The following is a 15,677-nucleotide window of genomic DNA, read 5'->3' as shown; positions in this document are numbered from 1 at the left end:
GAGCCTTGGGTGATCACGCGCGCGGCAGAGTCCGCGAAGCGCTACACCACGGCGTCAGGCGGGCCTTCGCCGTGCTTGCTTCCCACTACGTTGTGGACCTGGAGCGGGTTAGTGAGGGGTACTGTCTTCCTGACGAAGACGATGCTGCCCTGGCGGAGATCCAGCGGCTTGACGCGGTCGCCGCGGGTCCGAGCGCGGTGCTGGCGACCACCTTTGAGGCGGAGATCCTTCCCCCTGCGCCGTCGCCGGAGGCCGAGATGGACCCCACCGACGGCGGGGATGGGGCTGAGGGCGCGGCTCCTTCCCAAGGCGGCGCCTAATTCTTGTTTGAACAATTTCTTGTTGGATGTGCGTCTCACCATGGCCGCTGAGGCCTGAACACTTTGTCTTTCTTGCTTGAAGTCGTACTCTCCTTTCTTTCCATCTGCATGTTCGTCCTAGCTTGTCAATAATAGGGTGGCTTCTCGAGTTGGGTTATTCTTCGTGGCAGGTGACGAGTGAGGTATCCCTAACCCGGAGGCACGGGAGTTCCTCGGCTCAGTCGGTCTTGCCATTTACATGTGCCCGCGTTCGCTCCTCGAGACCCTGCTTCTGACATAGCTGGGAGAACGCAAGAGGCCCCTTTTTTGATTGAAAATTTTTGATACGGAGAAGTACACCCAATCTTGACGCAGAGGGGTTCCCCTTTATTAGCCCCCGAGGGAGGGTCGGGCTCTGGCGAGGCGAGGCCGACCCTTCCTTGACGACCGAGGCGCAGAGGCTGCCTGACGGATCGGGCTCCGGCCCGGATATCCAGCGAGTGCTCGGCGACATCCCTCGGTATGCCGGGCATGTCCGAGGGACTCCACGCAAAGACGTCGGCGTTCGCGCGGAGAAAGTCGACGAGCACTGCTTCCTATCTGGGGTCGAGCCTGGAACCGATCCGGATCTGCCTGGTGGTGTCGCCACTGGGGTCGAGTGGGACGGCCTTAACCGTCTCCGCTGGCTCGAAGTTGCCGGCGTGACGCTTCACGTCTGGCACCTCCTTAGAGAGGTTCTCCAGGTCGGCGATGAGGGCCTCGGACTCGGCGAGGGCCTCGGCGTACTCCACGCACTCCACGTCGCATTCGAACGCGTGTTTGTACGTGGGGCCGACGGTGATGACCCCGTTGGGGCCCGGCATCTTGAGCTTCAGGTAGGTGTAGTTGGGGACGGCCATGAACTTCGCGTAGCATGGCCTCCCTAGTACGGCATGGTAGGTTCCTCGGAACCCAACCACCTCGAACGTCAGGGTCTCCCTTCGGAAGTTGGAGGGCGTCCCGAAGCAGCCGGGGAGGTCGAGTCGTCCGAGGGGCTGGACGCGCTTCCCAGGGATGATCCCGTGGAAGGGCGCAGCGCCTGCTCGGACGGAGGACAGATCGACGCGCATGAGCTTGAGGGTCTCGGTGTAGATGATGTTGAGGCAGCTGCCCCCATCCATCAGGACCTTGGTGAGCCTGACGTTGCCGACGACGGGGTCGACGACGAGCGGGTATTTCCCCGGGCTCGGCACGTGGTCGGGGTGGTCGGCCTGGTCGAAGGTGATGGGCTTGTCGGACCAGTCTAGGTAGACTGGCGCCGCCACCTTCACCGAGCAGACCTCCCGGCGCTCTTGCTTGCGGTGCCGAGCCGAGGCGTTTGCCGCATGCCCACCGCAGATCATGAAGAAGTCGCGGACCTCGGGGAATTCTCCTGCTGGGTGATCTTCGTTCTTGTCGTCGTCACGAGCCCTGCCACCCTCGGCGGGTGGCCCGGCCCTGTGGAAGTGACGCCGAAGCGTAATGCACTCCTCGAGGGTGTGCTTGACGGGCCCCTGATGGTAGGGGCACGGCTCCTTAAGCATCTTGTCGAAGAGGTTTGCACCTCCGGGGGGCTTCCGAGGGTTCTTGTACTCGGCGGCGGCGACAAGGTCCGCGTCAGCGGCGTCGCGTTTCGATTGCGACTTCTTCTTGCCTTTCTTCTTGGCGCCGCGCGGAGCAGACGCCTCGGGAGCCTCTTCCAATGGGCGGCCCTGGGGCTGCTTGTCCTTTCGGAAGATAGCCTCGACCGCCTCCTGGCCAGAGGCGAACTTGGTGGCGATGTCCATCAGCTCGCTCGCCCTGGTGGGGGTCTTGCGACCCAGCTTGCTCACCAGGTCGCGGCAAGTGGTGCCGGCGAGGAACGCGCCGATGACATCCGAGTCGGTGATGTTGGGCAGCTCGGTACGCTGCTTCGAGAATCGCCGGATGTAGTCCCGGAGCGACTCCCCCGGCTGTTGCCGGCAGCTTCGAAGGTCCCAGGAATTCCCGGGGCGCACGTATGTGCCCTGGAAATTGCCGGCGAAGGCTTGGACCAAGTCGTCCCAGTTGGAGATCTGCCCCGGAGGCAGGTGCTCCAACCAGGCGCGAGCAGTGTCGGAGAGGAACAGGGGGAGGTTACGGATGATGAGGTTGTCGTCGTCCGTCCCGCCCAGTTGGCAGGCAAGGCGGTAGTCCGCGAGCCACAGTTCCGGTCTCGTTTCCCCCGAGTACTTCGTGATAGTAGTCGGGGGTCGGAACCGGGTTGGGAATGGCGCCCGTCGGATGGCCCGACTGAAGGCCTGCGGACCGGGTGGTTCGGGCGAGGGACTCCGATCCTCCCCGCTGTCGTAGCGCCCCCCACACCTGGGGTGGTAGCCTCGGCGCACCCTTTCGTCGAGGTGGGCCCGACGGTCGCGTCGATGGTGCTCGTTGCCGAGGTGGCCCGGGGCCGCAGGCGCGGTGTTACGCGTGCGCCCGGTGTAGACCGAGGCTTCCCGCATGAATCGGGAAGTCGTGGCATGAGGTTCCGAGGGATGTCCCTGCCTTCGGGAGGCAGTGCTCTCGGCCCGTCGGGCCGCAGCGCCTTCCAGGAGATTCTTGAGCTCTCCCTGGATTCGCTGACCCTCGGTGGTTGATGGCTCCGGCATCGCGCGGAGGAGCATCGCCGCGGCTGCCAGGTTCTGACCAACCCCGCTGGATGCGGGCGGCGGCCTGACCCTGACATCGTTGGCGACGCGGTGCTGGAGACCTTGGGGCAGGTGATGTATTTCTCCGGCCAGGGGTTGGCCCGCCCATACCTGCCCGACGTCCCGACGGATCGGCTCAAGCGCTCCCGTTCCCTCGTTGAGCCTGGCCTGCACCTCGTGGACTTGCTCGAGTTGTGGGTCGTAACCCCCCGCCGGAGCGGGGACCACAGCTAGCTCCCGTGGGATGTCGGCGCGAGGCACCGGCCTAGGAAGATCACCATCCTCCGGCATGCCGAGACGGTTGCCTTCGGAGGGATCCCCTAGCTCGATGTGGAAACATTCGCGGCTTGGGCCGCAGCTCTCGTTGTCAAGGCTGCGGCTTCCGTCGGAACAGTCGGAGAGGCAGTAGTCACATGCGGTCATGAAGTCCCGCATGGCACCGGGGTTGCCAAGTCCGGAGAAATCCCAACAGATCCTGGGATCGTCATCTTCCTCAGACCCAGAGGGCCCGTAGGTCGAGACGTCCGTCAACCGGTCCCAAGGTGACCGCATACGAAACCCTAGTGGGGTTGCACTCGCCTCAATGAGAGCGCCCGCCAAAGCGAGGTCGTTTGGCGGGTTGAGGCCGAGTCGAAATGACGTAAGATGGGAGTTAGTCGGTACCTTTTGGTCGACGAGGAGCGACGTAGTCACATCGGGGACTGGTTGCACCGTCATCTCAGGTACGAGGGCGACGTCCTGCAGGCTTTCCGCGAGCGCGCTGGCGTCGTCTTCTTGCTCGGGATCAGCGTGTCGCGGGGGGACGGCGCTTGCCTTCGTCTCGAACGCGAGGTCGACGTCCGGCGTGCCTTCCGTCGGGGCGTCGGGGGCGTCGATTCGCTCGACAGCCGACGGAGCGCGGCCTCCCGCTTGGCCTTGGTTGCCTCGCCTCCTCCTCCGTTGACGGGGGAGAGGACGGAGCGAGCTCGAATGTTGTTCTTCCACCACGCGGGGAAGGTGTCGTCGATTCCGCCGCCGGCGGGCGGGTTGTCGGCCGCCATTGTCGTTGTCGCGCGGTGGTGGAAGAAGTATCATGTCGTAGCCGCCGTTGAAGGACATGAACTCAAGAGTCCCGAAACGAAGCACCGTCCCGGGCCGGAGAGGTTGCTGGAGACTGCCCATCTGGAGCTTGACGGGAAGCTGTTCGTCAGCACGCAGCGTGCCCCTACCTGGCGCGCCAACTGTCGGCGTTTCGGGACAGGGGGGTCCCTAAGCCGACGAGTGAGTGTGCTGCGTGCCCCAGCCCAGATGGGTCGAGCGCGTGGGCGAGCGTGAAGGGGGGAGAGGCGAGGTGGCCGGAGTCGGGCGTGAGAGAGGTGGAAGTCCCGCGGCCTTCGTGTTCGTCCCGCGCCCAGGTCGGGTGCGCTTGCAGTAGGGGAGTTACAAGCGTCCACGCGGGTGAGGGAAGCGAGCGGCCCGAAGAGAGCGCCTGTCTCGTCCTCGTCCCCGCGCGGCCAACCTTTTTTAAGAAGGCCCTGGTCCTTCCTTTTATAGTCGTAAGGAGAGGATCCAGGTGTACAATGGGGGGTAGCAGAGTGCTACGTGTCTAGCGGAGAGAGAGAGCTAGCGCCCTGGGTACATGCCAATGTGGCAGCCGGAGAGGTCTTGGCACCTTGCTGGCGTGATGTCGTGGCTGTCGGAGGAGCGACGGAGCCTGGCGGAGGGACAGCTGTTGGAGCGGTCGAGTCCTTGCTGACGTCGCCCTGCTGCCGTAAGAGAGCTAAGAGCCGCCGTCGTCACAGAGCTTGGGGGCGCCATCATTGCCCATCCAGCGGAGCTGGCCAGATGGGACGCCGGTCTTGTCCTTCGTGACCCAAGTCGGCTCGGGGTAGGTTGGTGATGGTGCTTCCTGTTGACGTGGCGGGCCTGTGCCCTAGGCAGGGCGACGTGGGGGCTCCCCCGAAGCCGAGGTCGAGTCTGTCTTCCGTTGCCGAGGCCGAGCCCGAGCCCCCGGGTCGGGCGAGGAGGAGATCGTTTGGCCGAGGCCAGGGCGGAGTCCGAGCCCTGGGGTCGGGCGAGGCGGAGATTCGCCGTCTTCCGGGTCTTAGCCCGAGTCCGAGCCCTGGGGTCGGGCGGAGCGGAGTTCGCCGTCTTCCGGGTCTTAGCCCGAGTCCGAGCCCTGGGGTCGGGCGGAGCGGAGTTCGCCGTCTTCCGGGTCTTAGCCCGAGTCCGAGCCCTGGGGTCGGGCGGAGCGGAGTTCGCCGTCTTCCGGGTCTTAGCCCGAGTCCGAGCCCTGGGGTCGGGTGGAGCGGAGTTCGCCGTCTTCCGGGTCTTAGCCCGAGTCCGAGCCCTTGGGTCGGGCGGAGCGGAGTTTCCCATGGCGCCTTTGGCAGGGCCCGACTGCCTGTCAGACTCACTCTGTCGAGTGGCACTGCAGTCGGAGTGGCGCAGGCGGCGCTGTCCTTCTGTCAGACTGGTCAGTGGAGCGGTGGAGTGACGGCGGTCACTTCGGCTCTGCCGGGGGGCGCGTGTCAGGATAAAGGTGTCAGGCCACCTTTGCGTTAAATGCTCCTGCAACCCGGTCAGTCGGCGCGGCGATTTAGTCAGGGTTGCTTCTAAGCGAAGCCAAGGCCTCGGGCGAGCCGGAGGTGTGTCCGCCGTAAAATGGGGGGCCTCGGGCGAGACGGAAGTCTCTCGAGGTCGGCTGCCCTTGGCCGAGGCTAGGCTCGGGCGAAGCGTGATCGAGTCACTCGTGTGGACTGATCCCTGACTTAATCGTACCCATCAGGCCTTTGCAGCTTTATGCTGATGGGGGTTACCTGCTGAGAATTAGGCGTCTTGAGGGTACCCCTAATTATGGTCCCTGACAAACATCATGCTCAAATGTTTTTTAATATTGAATATAAATTGTATATATGTATATACGTTTTTTGTAAAATAAAAATATATAATCGTGTCGGGTCGGGCCAGCACTACGGGCCGAGGCTACAGCCCAAGCACGACACAACGTTCTTGGCTCTTGCAAGCATTAGGTCGTTTCTGAGACTACATTGGCGCAATGGACTCCATGGTGTTTGGGTTGCTGAATTGGATGGAGAAACAGTGATTTGTCACACTAACAGTAAAATAAAAGGTTATTTGTTGGTTTTAAACGTTAGTAATTGTTACGAAGTAGCATAATTTATAGAGCGCATCCAGTTTTTATAGATGTTGACTTTAGCAATCACTTCATATTTTGATCTATCTTTTTTATAAATTTGATTTCATGTGACTTATTTTAGAAACTTGAGCTCACAAACATTTTCTTATTTGGTCTCTGTATGGTGGAATTATGTCATTTTATAATCTCTGTTCGTTCAATCAGTCGTTGTGAACTCTCTTCTAATCGTTCACTTCATTGGTCGTGTTGTACCAAGACATATTGGATGGAGTAAACAATAACATCAGTTAGCCAAATCAAAAAAATATTATACGGAGAGTGGAAACAATCAATAAAAAATCTTGAAATTTTTTTGGTGGATAGTTTACATGGGTATTGTTGTAAGCCGTCGCAACGCACGGGCAACCGACTAGTAAAGTAAAATAGGACATAATGGGTCAGAGGACACTTGCCTTCACCAGGTTGTTGCTCAGGAAGATCTTCAGCAACACACTCAGGAACCACGGACTGCTCGTTGTCTAAATAAAGCGATCATGCATTCAATACATTTGGTAAATGACAAATAAACAACACATCAATCATGTACAAACATGGGAACACATCTCAAAAGAAAAGCATAGAACCAAGAGGGAAATCAAATTATAGGGTGAACTAAATCTCATTTAGATTATTCCCTAAGTAATGTCCATGATTACATAATCTAATTTAATTACTTTCAATGAGACATAAAAATTAAACCAAAGATAAATTCATGTACTACACACTATTAATTCTACAAGATTAAGTATACTTTAATCTCTAGGGTTTCCCTTTTATTTATTTTATTAAATGAATAAATCTACACATATACTAGTTCATAGTTAACCATAAAACTTAGAGTGTGCAGGTAGTAAATGGAACTAATTTATTTAAATAGAGAATATTCCTATGAATATTTTGCAATTTGAATCACTAAATTTGGAGTTCATATGCAAAAGATATGAAATAAACAAGTTTGGGAATTTAAAATATGAAAATAGGTCTAATTCTGTAATTATTTAAACGCCCAGGGTTCAATCTACAAGATTACAGGGTCCTGCGCGCGAAAACCAGGGACGGCGGGTTGATTCCCAACAAACCGAGGGTTTCTTACGCAAAATAACCACGTGAAGGGGTACGGGATCCACTCAACCGTCAGATCTAAAACCAACAGCCGAGATTAGATCGGCGGGCGAGGGCGCGCGCGGGGGCGAGCGAGCGCTGACAGGCGGGCCGGCGGTGTCAGCGACCGAGAAGGGGGTGGACTAACCAGTTGGGCCCTGCGCCAGGAGGCACAGGTGCTGACAGGCGGGTCGGCACACGGGGCACGAAGCGATATCCCGTGATCTAGGCCGTGCGATAGAGATCGGACGAGGGAGATCAAAGCCGAAAAGGGGTTAGCAGCTGCGGCGGTGCCGCTCCTTCTCGTGGCGGTGAGGTCGTCGGAGTTGGGGCGGGTGCGAACTATGGTGGCTCTGGGGTCGCCGGAGCTGGCCAAAAACGAAGGGGAAGGCACGGTGAACTCACTGGTAGGGTTGTGGTCGCGAGACCGGGGTCAGAGAGGAGAGAACGGCTGAGGGAGGACTCCGGGTGGGTCGGGGTAACTCCGGTGAGGGATTTCGGCCACAGGGAGGGGTCTGAGGCGCGCTAAGGCCTGGACTATCTTCAGTAGGGCGAGGGGAACGCCAGGGGCCGGCGCGGGGGGCACTGGATTGGGCCAATTTGGCCGGCCACCGCGCGGGTGCGGCAGACCGCCACGACCGACTTCCGGAGAAGCCAAAATTGACCAACAACGTAGCACAATTGGGAAAACCGAGCATGGGAGAGGGTGTCTCACCTTGGGGTGGAGCTCGGGGTGGCTTGACGCGGCTTCCGGCGGACTGGACGACTGGCACGGCGAGTGCGGGTCTTCGGCGAGGTCCAACGCCGTGGACAGAGCGTGAGAGAGGGCAAGGCTGTGCGAAATGGGACGGGGGAGCGAGGGCGGGCGCGGGCGGTGCTCACAATGGAGCTAGGGTGCGTGGGCGGGCGACGTGGCCGGGGATCTCGGTGTGCGTGCGCGAGTGCGCCCGTGCTAGTCCACGGTGGGTGCGGGGAAGGCGGAGTTGACAGGGTGGTCCCACGGCGCAGCGAGAGAGAGAGCGGGCACGCGGGGGTAACGGTTTGGCGCACTGACGATGCGGACCCGCGAGGCAGAGGGGGAGAGGGGCGCGCGGGCGAAGGCAACTGGCGCCGACAGCCCGGCCCCACTGGGCAGAGAGAGGGAGAGAGAGCGTGCGGGGAAGGCAACCGCCGCTGACAAGTGGAACCCACCTGTCAGGCGGCGCGGGCGCATGGCCTGGCTGGGCCGAGCTGGGCCAGCTAGGCTGCTTTTGTAACACCCCAGGTGCGTAACAGCAATTATGGACGTAAGTAAGAAAGGCCGGGGTGCATAATGATTTCGATAGTATGTCTATTCCTGATTTCCGAGATTATTCAAAAAATCTCATTTATTCCGAGATTATTCAAAAAATCTCATTTAGCCTGGAATGCAATCATCGCGCATGATGACAAGTTCTACGCTTGTTTAAAATTGCTCGGTTAAGTAAATGCAATCTGGAAAGCGCCTGATCTGATAATTTTGACTGCGTGTTTTATCCAAGAAATTGTGCGCAAGGTTAATAATTCAGATTGTTTCTTCGGCACGTTATTTTGGGCAATGAAATTGAGTGTACATTAGCAGATCTGGTTTCGGCTAATTTCGGTCGAATCACGCAGAGCAGATTATCGAAGTCGAAATCGGTTTTATTTGAGCTGTCGTTTCTCGCTCGGATCCAAATCTTCGGATATAAGCAATTGGTACATAATTTGGTTCGCTAAATCCGGAAAATGAAATGTGTATTCGTGTAACGTGTCGACCCAGTATACATTGCTAAAAAATCGTGATTCAAAATATCTGCGATTCTCTGTAAAAAAAAGGAAACTATAAAAATGAAAAAGATCTCCAGCAGCTGCCTCTCTCCATCTGATCTTTTCAGCCGTTGATCTTTATCTCCCTCACGCACGTCTCTCTATCCCTCTGATTTTTCTTCAGCCGCCACTGCTCTCTCGTCTCTATCCTTCAGCCGCCACTGCTCTCTCGTCTCTATCCTTCAGCCACAACTGGGATTTTTTTGCCATCTTCCTGCCGAGCTCCCTGCGCGTGCTGCCGCAAGACCCTCTGCCCGGCCACCGTCGAGCTCCCTGGCTCGCCTGGCCGCGCCCCTGCTTCCCCTCCCTAGCCGTGCGTCTTCCCTGCTCGCCGAGCTTGGTTTGCGCCCAACTTCCAGCGCCGCAGTCGTCCTCTCTGCTCTCCACGCGCGGAGCTCTCCCCCCAGCTCCTCCCTGCCGCGTTCCTGCTCGGCGCCCATCTCCATGTGCTCTGTGCGCGCGCGCCCATATCCCCTGCTCCTCCGGCGTCGCGGCTTCCCAGCTTCTGCCAGCCGGCCGAGCTCTCTCGCCAAGACCCCATCCGAAGCTCCCTGGCTTGACTCTGCCCAGTTCGTGCCCTGCTCGCCTCTGCGTCGCGCGCTCTCCCTGCTATCTCCCATGGCGCTCTCTCCCCGCTCGGCCTCCGGCTCCGGCACTGTGCCGAGCTCCCTGGCCATCGCGCCCATGTCGGCCAGAGCTTGCTCGGCCGCGGTCTCGTCCCGGCTCCCTGCTGCGCTTGTCCTGGCAGCCGCGCCCAGCCGAAGCCCCTTTCCTGCGAGCTCCTCCCTGCTAGCCGCAAGCTACCGAGCTCCTATCTCCCGTGCGCGCGCCCCTGGCCGCATCGCTGGCCCTCGGACCCGGCCATCGTTTGCCGCTTAACCACTGGCGAATTAATTTTTAGCTCCTCTCGCGCAGCTCTCTAGAGCTAAGCTCCTCACCGGCTGTCGCTCCCAATCTTCAGCTCACCGACTGACCGTCGTGTTCCTTGTTTTGCCTCGTCGGCCGACCTCGCCGCGACTAAGTTCGTCCATCGTGCTATGTGCCTCGGTCTCTGGTCGAGGGACATCGGTGCCCTCTGCCCCTTGCTCACCTCCCTGGTCATGCTCGCCGGGACATTATTCTCTAGCCAACTGTCGCTGTGAGCTCTCCTAGACATCTCACCTCCCCGTCGCATCATGCGCTATTCCCCAGCAACGTGTGTACGCCAAGTCCGTGTAGCCCGTTGCCACACCTTGTAGCTGCTTCCACGACGTTATCGTGGGGACTTCTTTACGTCACGAGTGCTTCTGCTCATCGCGTTAAACCAATCTGTTTCCATTATGTCGTCATCAAACCGTGAAGATGCTCTTGTGCTGGCCACGCACCACCAGCTCGACAAAATGCATCCCCTGAGTATCTAGTAAAAAACGAGATTATGTGCATCGCTCGTCAGGTGTGTGCGGTCAAAGACGTCAAGCGAAAACCATTGTCGTTCTTCCGACTATCGTGTCAGATCGGTCATGGTAAGATGATCTATTATTCCTGCTAGCTAAATTGTTGAATGTGGTGATTTTCTTGATTTAGCATATGTGTGTTGAAATCAAGATTTTAGATGTGATTCATATGAAAGGTAAGGGTAGACACATCTAAATTATGTGACCAAATTAATAATAAAAAATTATAGGACTAGTGTTTCTAAGGTCTGGCAGATAGATGTTGATTAAATTGCTTTGGATTTATTTCGTCGATGCTTGAAGTAGATCTTAAGTAAAATCCGAGAATTTCATAATGGCCAGTGTACATAAGTACTCTCGATATTTAAGTTGTTGAGAATGTAGTTTTATCAAACGCTATATTATTTGATAATGTTTTATCCGTTAGAGCGAATAGTGTAATGTCCTATTTAATTAGTATGTAATTCAAATTAATCTAAAAACCTGATTTAAAAGGTTAGTTAAATTATTCCTGCATGTACTATAACTCAGGGTGTCCAATAATAGGAGTTTGAATATTGTTAGTCTTTCGGTGTTATGCGCTATCTAAGGAAAATATAGGACTCGTACAAGGTTTAGGGTTTCTTGATGTATGAGCTACCTCCGACTAGACTGGAATAGCGTAATTATTATAATTAGTCCTATACCGTTAGCTAGTATTTGCTTAATGCTTTATTATAAGTCTTTCATCCTCTTTGGTGTAGATTATTTGTCTTATGCTATTCCTATGTACATTCATACATGTGCATCATGCATCTCATTAGGTACGGTAGTTGATCACGTGATGCGGAAGACAAGAACTGAGTCGACCCCAAGATGACGTAACTAGTGGACTACTCCGCATAGTGAAGCTGATGGACGAACCTGAAGATGGATAATCTGAACGAGTGCCAACACAAAAAACTAGTCGCCAAGTGATCGACGTCTAACAAACACAAACCTAGTGTTATCCAGGCAAGCCCCGGTGCATTTGCCACCTCCTTGCTGTTTTAAAATCTTTTATCACTTTGTTTGATGCATTAGGTGATATGAGTTGTGTGCTAAACAATTGATGCATTTCCTTCCATAGAAAATTGATTACCCTTCCTTGATACCCTTTTATGAAAAGGATTTTTATGATGCTTAGCCTTGCTTTAGAAAAACAAAATATTTTTTTAAACAAAAAGTGATGCTTCACAGTGGATGGGAATGTTTTCAAAAATAAAAGTTGATGGTGGATCCATCATGGCCGTGATGGGTTCAACATCGGAAAAGATGTACCTCTGTCAGGTACCAAACTTTGGGTTGAAAATAATAAAGCTGAGACCGGGCGGTTGACTTGCACGAGAAGGGAGTCTCAGTGTAGTGTCTCCGTCTGAGTCGATTAAGGACCGTGCCGATGTAGGCCTGATGATCGAGGACCTTTTAACTGGTCACATGCCTCATCATGGGTAAGCTTTGCCTCGGGTAGACTAATATCAGAAAGGCCAACCCGCAATGGGAGTGGAGAGATGGCAAGAGTAGCGTGTACCCTCCGTGGCATGAGGCTAGACGGTGGTGTATCTGTGCTCTCGGTTGGCGTGAACCCGGTCCGGTCTTAAGAAACCCGGTGACGAGTTGACATATGCAAGGGTTAAGTGCTACATATGTCGTGTGATTAGAGATCCCCAGCTGGGTATTAATCGATTTGGATCGCCGTTACTTCTCGGATATGAGGACTTGGTCACTGACTTACACGTAGCAATCCAGTGAACTGATGGGAAGATAAAAAGACGGCTAGTATAGGCCAAGTGATTGAACTAGGGTAGAAAGAACTCTAGATGCCGGTAACTTTACTTACCTGACAAGTAAAAATGAATTTTTAAGGATCCACTCATAGTAAGTTTTTCTGCAAATAGAGTCTTTGATTCTTGATAAGCCATACCTTGAATCCTTCTAAAACCAGCATACCCTTGAGAGTCTTTTCTTTAGTCGGGTAAGTGTCTTGCTGAGTACTTGCGTACTTAGGGTTTTATTCCCATTGTTGCTGCAGGTTACGAGTCACTTTGATTGTGATTGGTGTTAAGCGCCGGTGGGCACGACCTTCTTATAAGTCTAAGTAACTCTTCTATACTTCTTATTGAGGATGGTCACTTAAGCTAGCATATATTTCAAAACTATAAATAATTTATAACAGTTCAAAGTTATTGCTTTGAATCACTTTTGTAATCACTCCGATCATGTACAATGTAAACTGGATGTAACTTGTAAAATTTGGTAATAATATTTCCGCTGCAAATTGTTGGTGTGTGATTTGTGTTTACTTAATCCTGCGGTCCTGGATGTAAGTGGTTTATCCGAGGTCCTTGGGACACTCGGACAAATCATGTTAAGTTATCTGGTGCACATGCATAGCCATCTGAGGTCTTTTAGATAAGGGCAGGTGCATGTGGGCCCAATAACTTGGGAGGTTCTGCCACAGCTTTGGCTTTTTCGTTTTTCCTAGAATTTCTATTTGATTTTCCATTTCTTTTTCTCTAGGGTTTTTAATTCAAATTCAAATCAAGTTTCAAATTCAAACTATCTCAAACATGTGCAACAATTCAAAGAATATTTAAGCTCAGCATGATGCAACATGTCATGACTCACAATGTTTTGGCAAAAAAATAAATAATTAATCTCTCCTAATTAAGCTAACTCTACTCAAAAGGGAAAAAGAGAGAGAGAGGATCTAGAGATAGAAAGAAACTAGATAGAGAAGAGTAACACCTGAATTTGGTGATAATTAGAAAGAAGTTTTATACCCTAAATTCAGGGTGTTACATCCGGGTCTGGGGCAACGGCGCCGCTTTACCCGCACGAGTGGTTGCGCACGCCCGCGGCCATGGCATCGAGAGAGAGGGAGAGAACCTGAAATTGGGGCCCACACGACCATGTCTAGTGAGAACAGCGGCGCGAGCGTCGCGACACTGCCACCACGGGCCCACCGATCTGCGCAGTACACAAGAAACCGGACTGCACAGCGAGGGGAGGGAGTGGAAATGGGTCGAGCGCTAAGAATTAGGCCCATTCGCGGTTTTCCCTTTTCTTTCTTTATTCTTTTCTTTTTTTTGTTTTCTTTTCTTTCTATTTAAAAATTCAAAATTCAAATTCCCATTTAAATTCAAACTTCGTGGTAATTTGTCTTCACATTAAATGTCCCACTTAAACATGGTACAAGATGAATTTACTTATTTTTGAATTTTATTTTGTGATGACTAGTGCTTCTCTTTTCTCAAATTCTAGAATTTCCAATTAGATGTTTACTTCCAAATTGGGTTACTAATATATTTTTTCTATTAACATTATTTATTGTTACCAAATGCACACACAAGGGAACTCCAATATGATGCATGATTTGTTTTATAGCTCATTAATTAATTACTCACTTAAAAATGTGTTTGTTCACATGTTCAAATGAGTGGAAGCCACACACATAAAGAGATTCATCTCTATTTTCATTGTTTACACTTTTGGGTATTACATACCATATGCATCAACTGTTGGAAGCTCAATGAATGCACAAGTATGGTGTTACCTGACGTTGTTCACATATCTGGGTTGTTTTGACAATGTCCAGTCCAGATATAGGTCACTGGAATGGAGTTACGAATGTTGGTATCATGATGAAAAAAAAGGAACTAGTGCTCTCAAAGATTGTGAGTACAAAGATAGAACCCTCTGAAATTCGTCACAAAATCCACAATTGTCGCTAACATTCACACTTGGAGTTTTTGTGTAGAAAACTCCAAACAAGCATTTATCATCAATGTGATGCAAAGACATGATATAGCATGATATGAGGCTAAGGGACAGGTAAAATGGTTAAGGAAAATTGTACCCAGAATTGATAATGGTTGACAACACCAATAAGCATTCAAATAGTTCACTCATATAAAACGGGTCAAGTGTGCTGTCAAACATGTTGACACAAAGTTATACGTTATAAAGGAGAAAGCCCGGAATAATATCAAAAGTATTGAACATATAAGTAACAGACAAGTGCTTGCGGATCCGCTTACTAAAGCCTCACCACCAGAAAACACACAGTCGACACGAGTTTATGATATAGAGTATGTTTTCCGGACAATAAAAGGGCCTAAAGTTAAACGATCTATTTCATAACAGAGACGTGTATTGTAGCTGATAAGTCTATCAGCGATTGACCGTGACGACGAAGTATGTTCTATGCACTAATCTATGATGGAATACGAAAAGAATTAAAAGGTATAAAATTGAAAGTACAAGATAAGATCAAGGGAGAGAATATTAGAATTGATCTCCATCAGTTAGCCCAATGGCTTACTCTTGACCTCGCATCCTAATCGGGAGTGTCTAGCATAAGACGAGATTGGTGAGCTTCTATTGTGCAGTCTATAAATAGAGAGGTGGGAGTTGATGGCCTAGTAAGAGGTTCTACTGTCTCAATTTCCCACCTCAACCCTAGACCGATCTCAAGGGGAGGCTAACAGAAAGTCCACCAGCGACATCGATCTCGCTTCCCCTACCACCGCCGCTGCCCTGCCCTAGTGAAGAACGCGACATAATCAGATCTAAACAAAGGTACGATCTGTTTTAGGCCTTGTTCGTTTCTATCGGATTACACCCGGAATTGTTCCAGCTAACCAAAGTTTATATAAATTAGAGAAACAATCCGGTTAGGAATCGTTCCGACCCACCAATCCGACAGAAACGAACAAGGCTTTATGCATTTGATCTAGTGGTTAGGGTTATTGGTAGATCCAAAAAGTCTATCAAAAATACGTATCATTCATACGAAATAAGTAAATGGATAGCGATCATTAATCACAACACGATTGTTTTGCATAAATAAATCCCGCTAGTCCACGGTATTCGCATGGTGGGGGAGTGACGGTGAGCGCCGCCGGAGAGAGGCTGATGCCGACTGTGTCCGGACCGGAGGTGTCGTCGACCTCATAGGCCATCTGAGGTGGCAACACAGCACACCGAAGCTCTCCCGGAGGCCTGCCTCCTGCCATGCAGCGCGAATATTCTGTGGAGATGAAGCAAACATTCCTCAATATGCACAAGTGAATGCAAGCAATTCTTGATGAAACCAAAGCACGTATCAACATCACCATGCAGCAACATCAACATG

The 15,677-nt window shown here is 52.6% G+C and overlaps 1 protein-coding gene across 1 annotated transcript; it reads left to right on the top strand.

Moving 5' to 3' along the window:
- Nucleotides 1-9,292: 9,292 nt before the first annotated feature.
- Nucleotides 9,293-11,685, top strand: LOC100192508 (uncharacterized). Its single transcript, NM_001137728.1, has one exon. The coding sequence runs from the start codon at nucleotides 9,534-9,536 to the stop codon at nucleotides 9,966-9,968; it is 435 nt and encodes a 144-aa protein (NP_001131200.1). The 5' UTR covers nucleotides 9,293-9,533; the 3' UTR covers nucleotides 9,969-11,685.
- Nucleotides 11,686-15,677: the final 3,992 nt, after the last annotated feature.

The sequence above is a fragment of the Zea mays genome, chromosome 4 (assembly GCF_902167145.1).
Source record: "Zea mays cultivar B73 chromosome 4, Zm-B73-REFERENCE-NAM-5.0, whole genome shotgun sequence".
NCBI classification, from domain to species: Eukaryota; Viridiplantae; Streptophyta; class Magnoliopsida; order Poales; family Poaceae; genus Zea; species Zea mays.
Note: the sequence above shows the minus strand (reverse complement) of the source record. Positions and strands in the feature narration are given on the sequence as shown.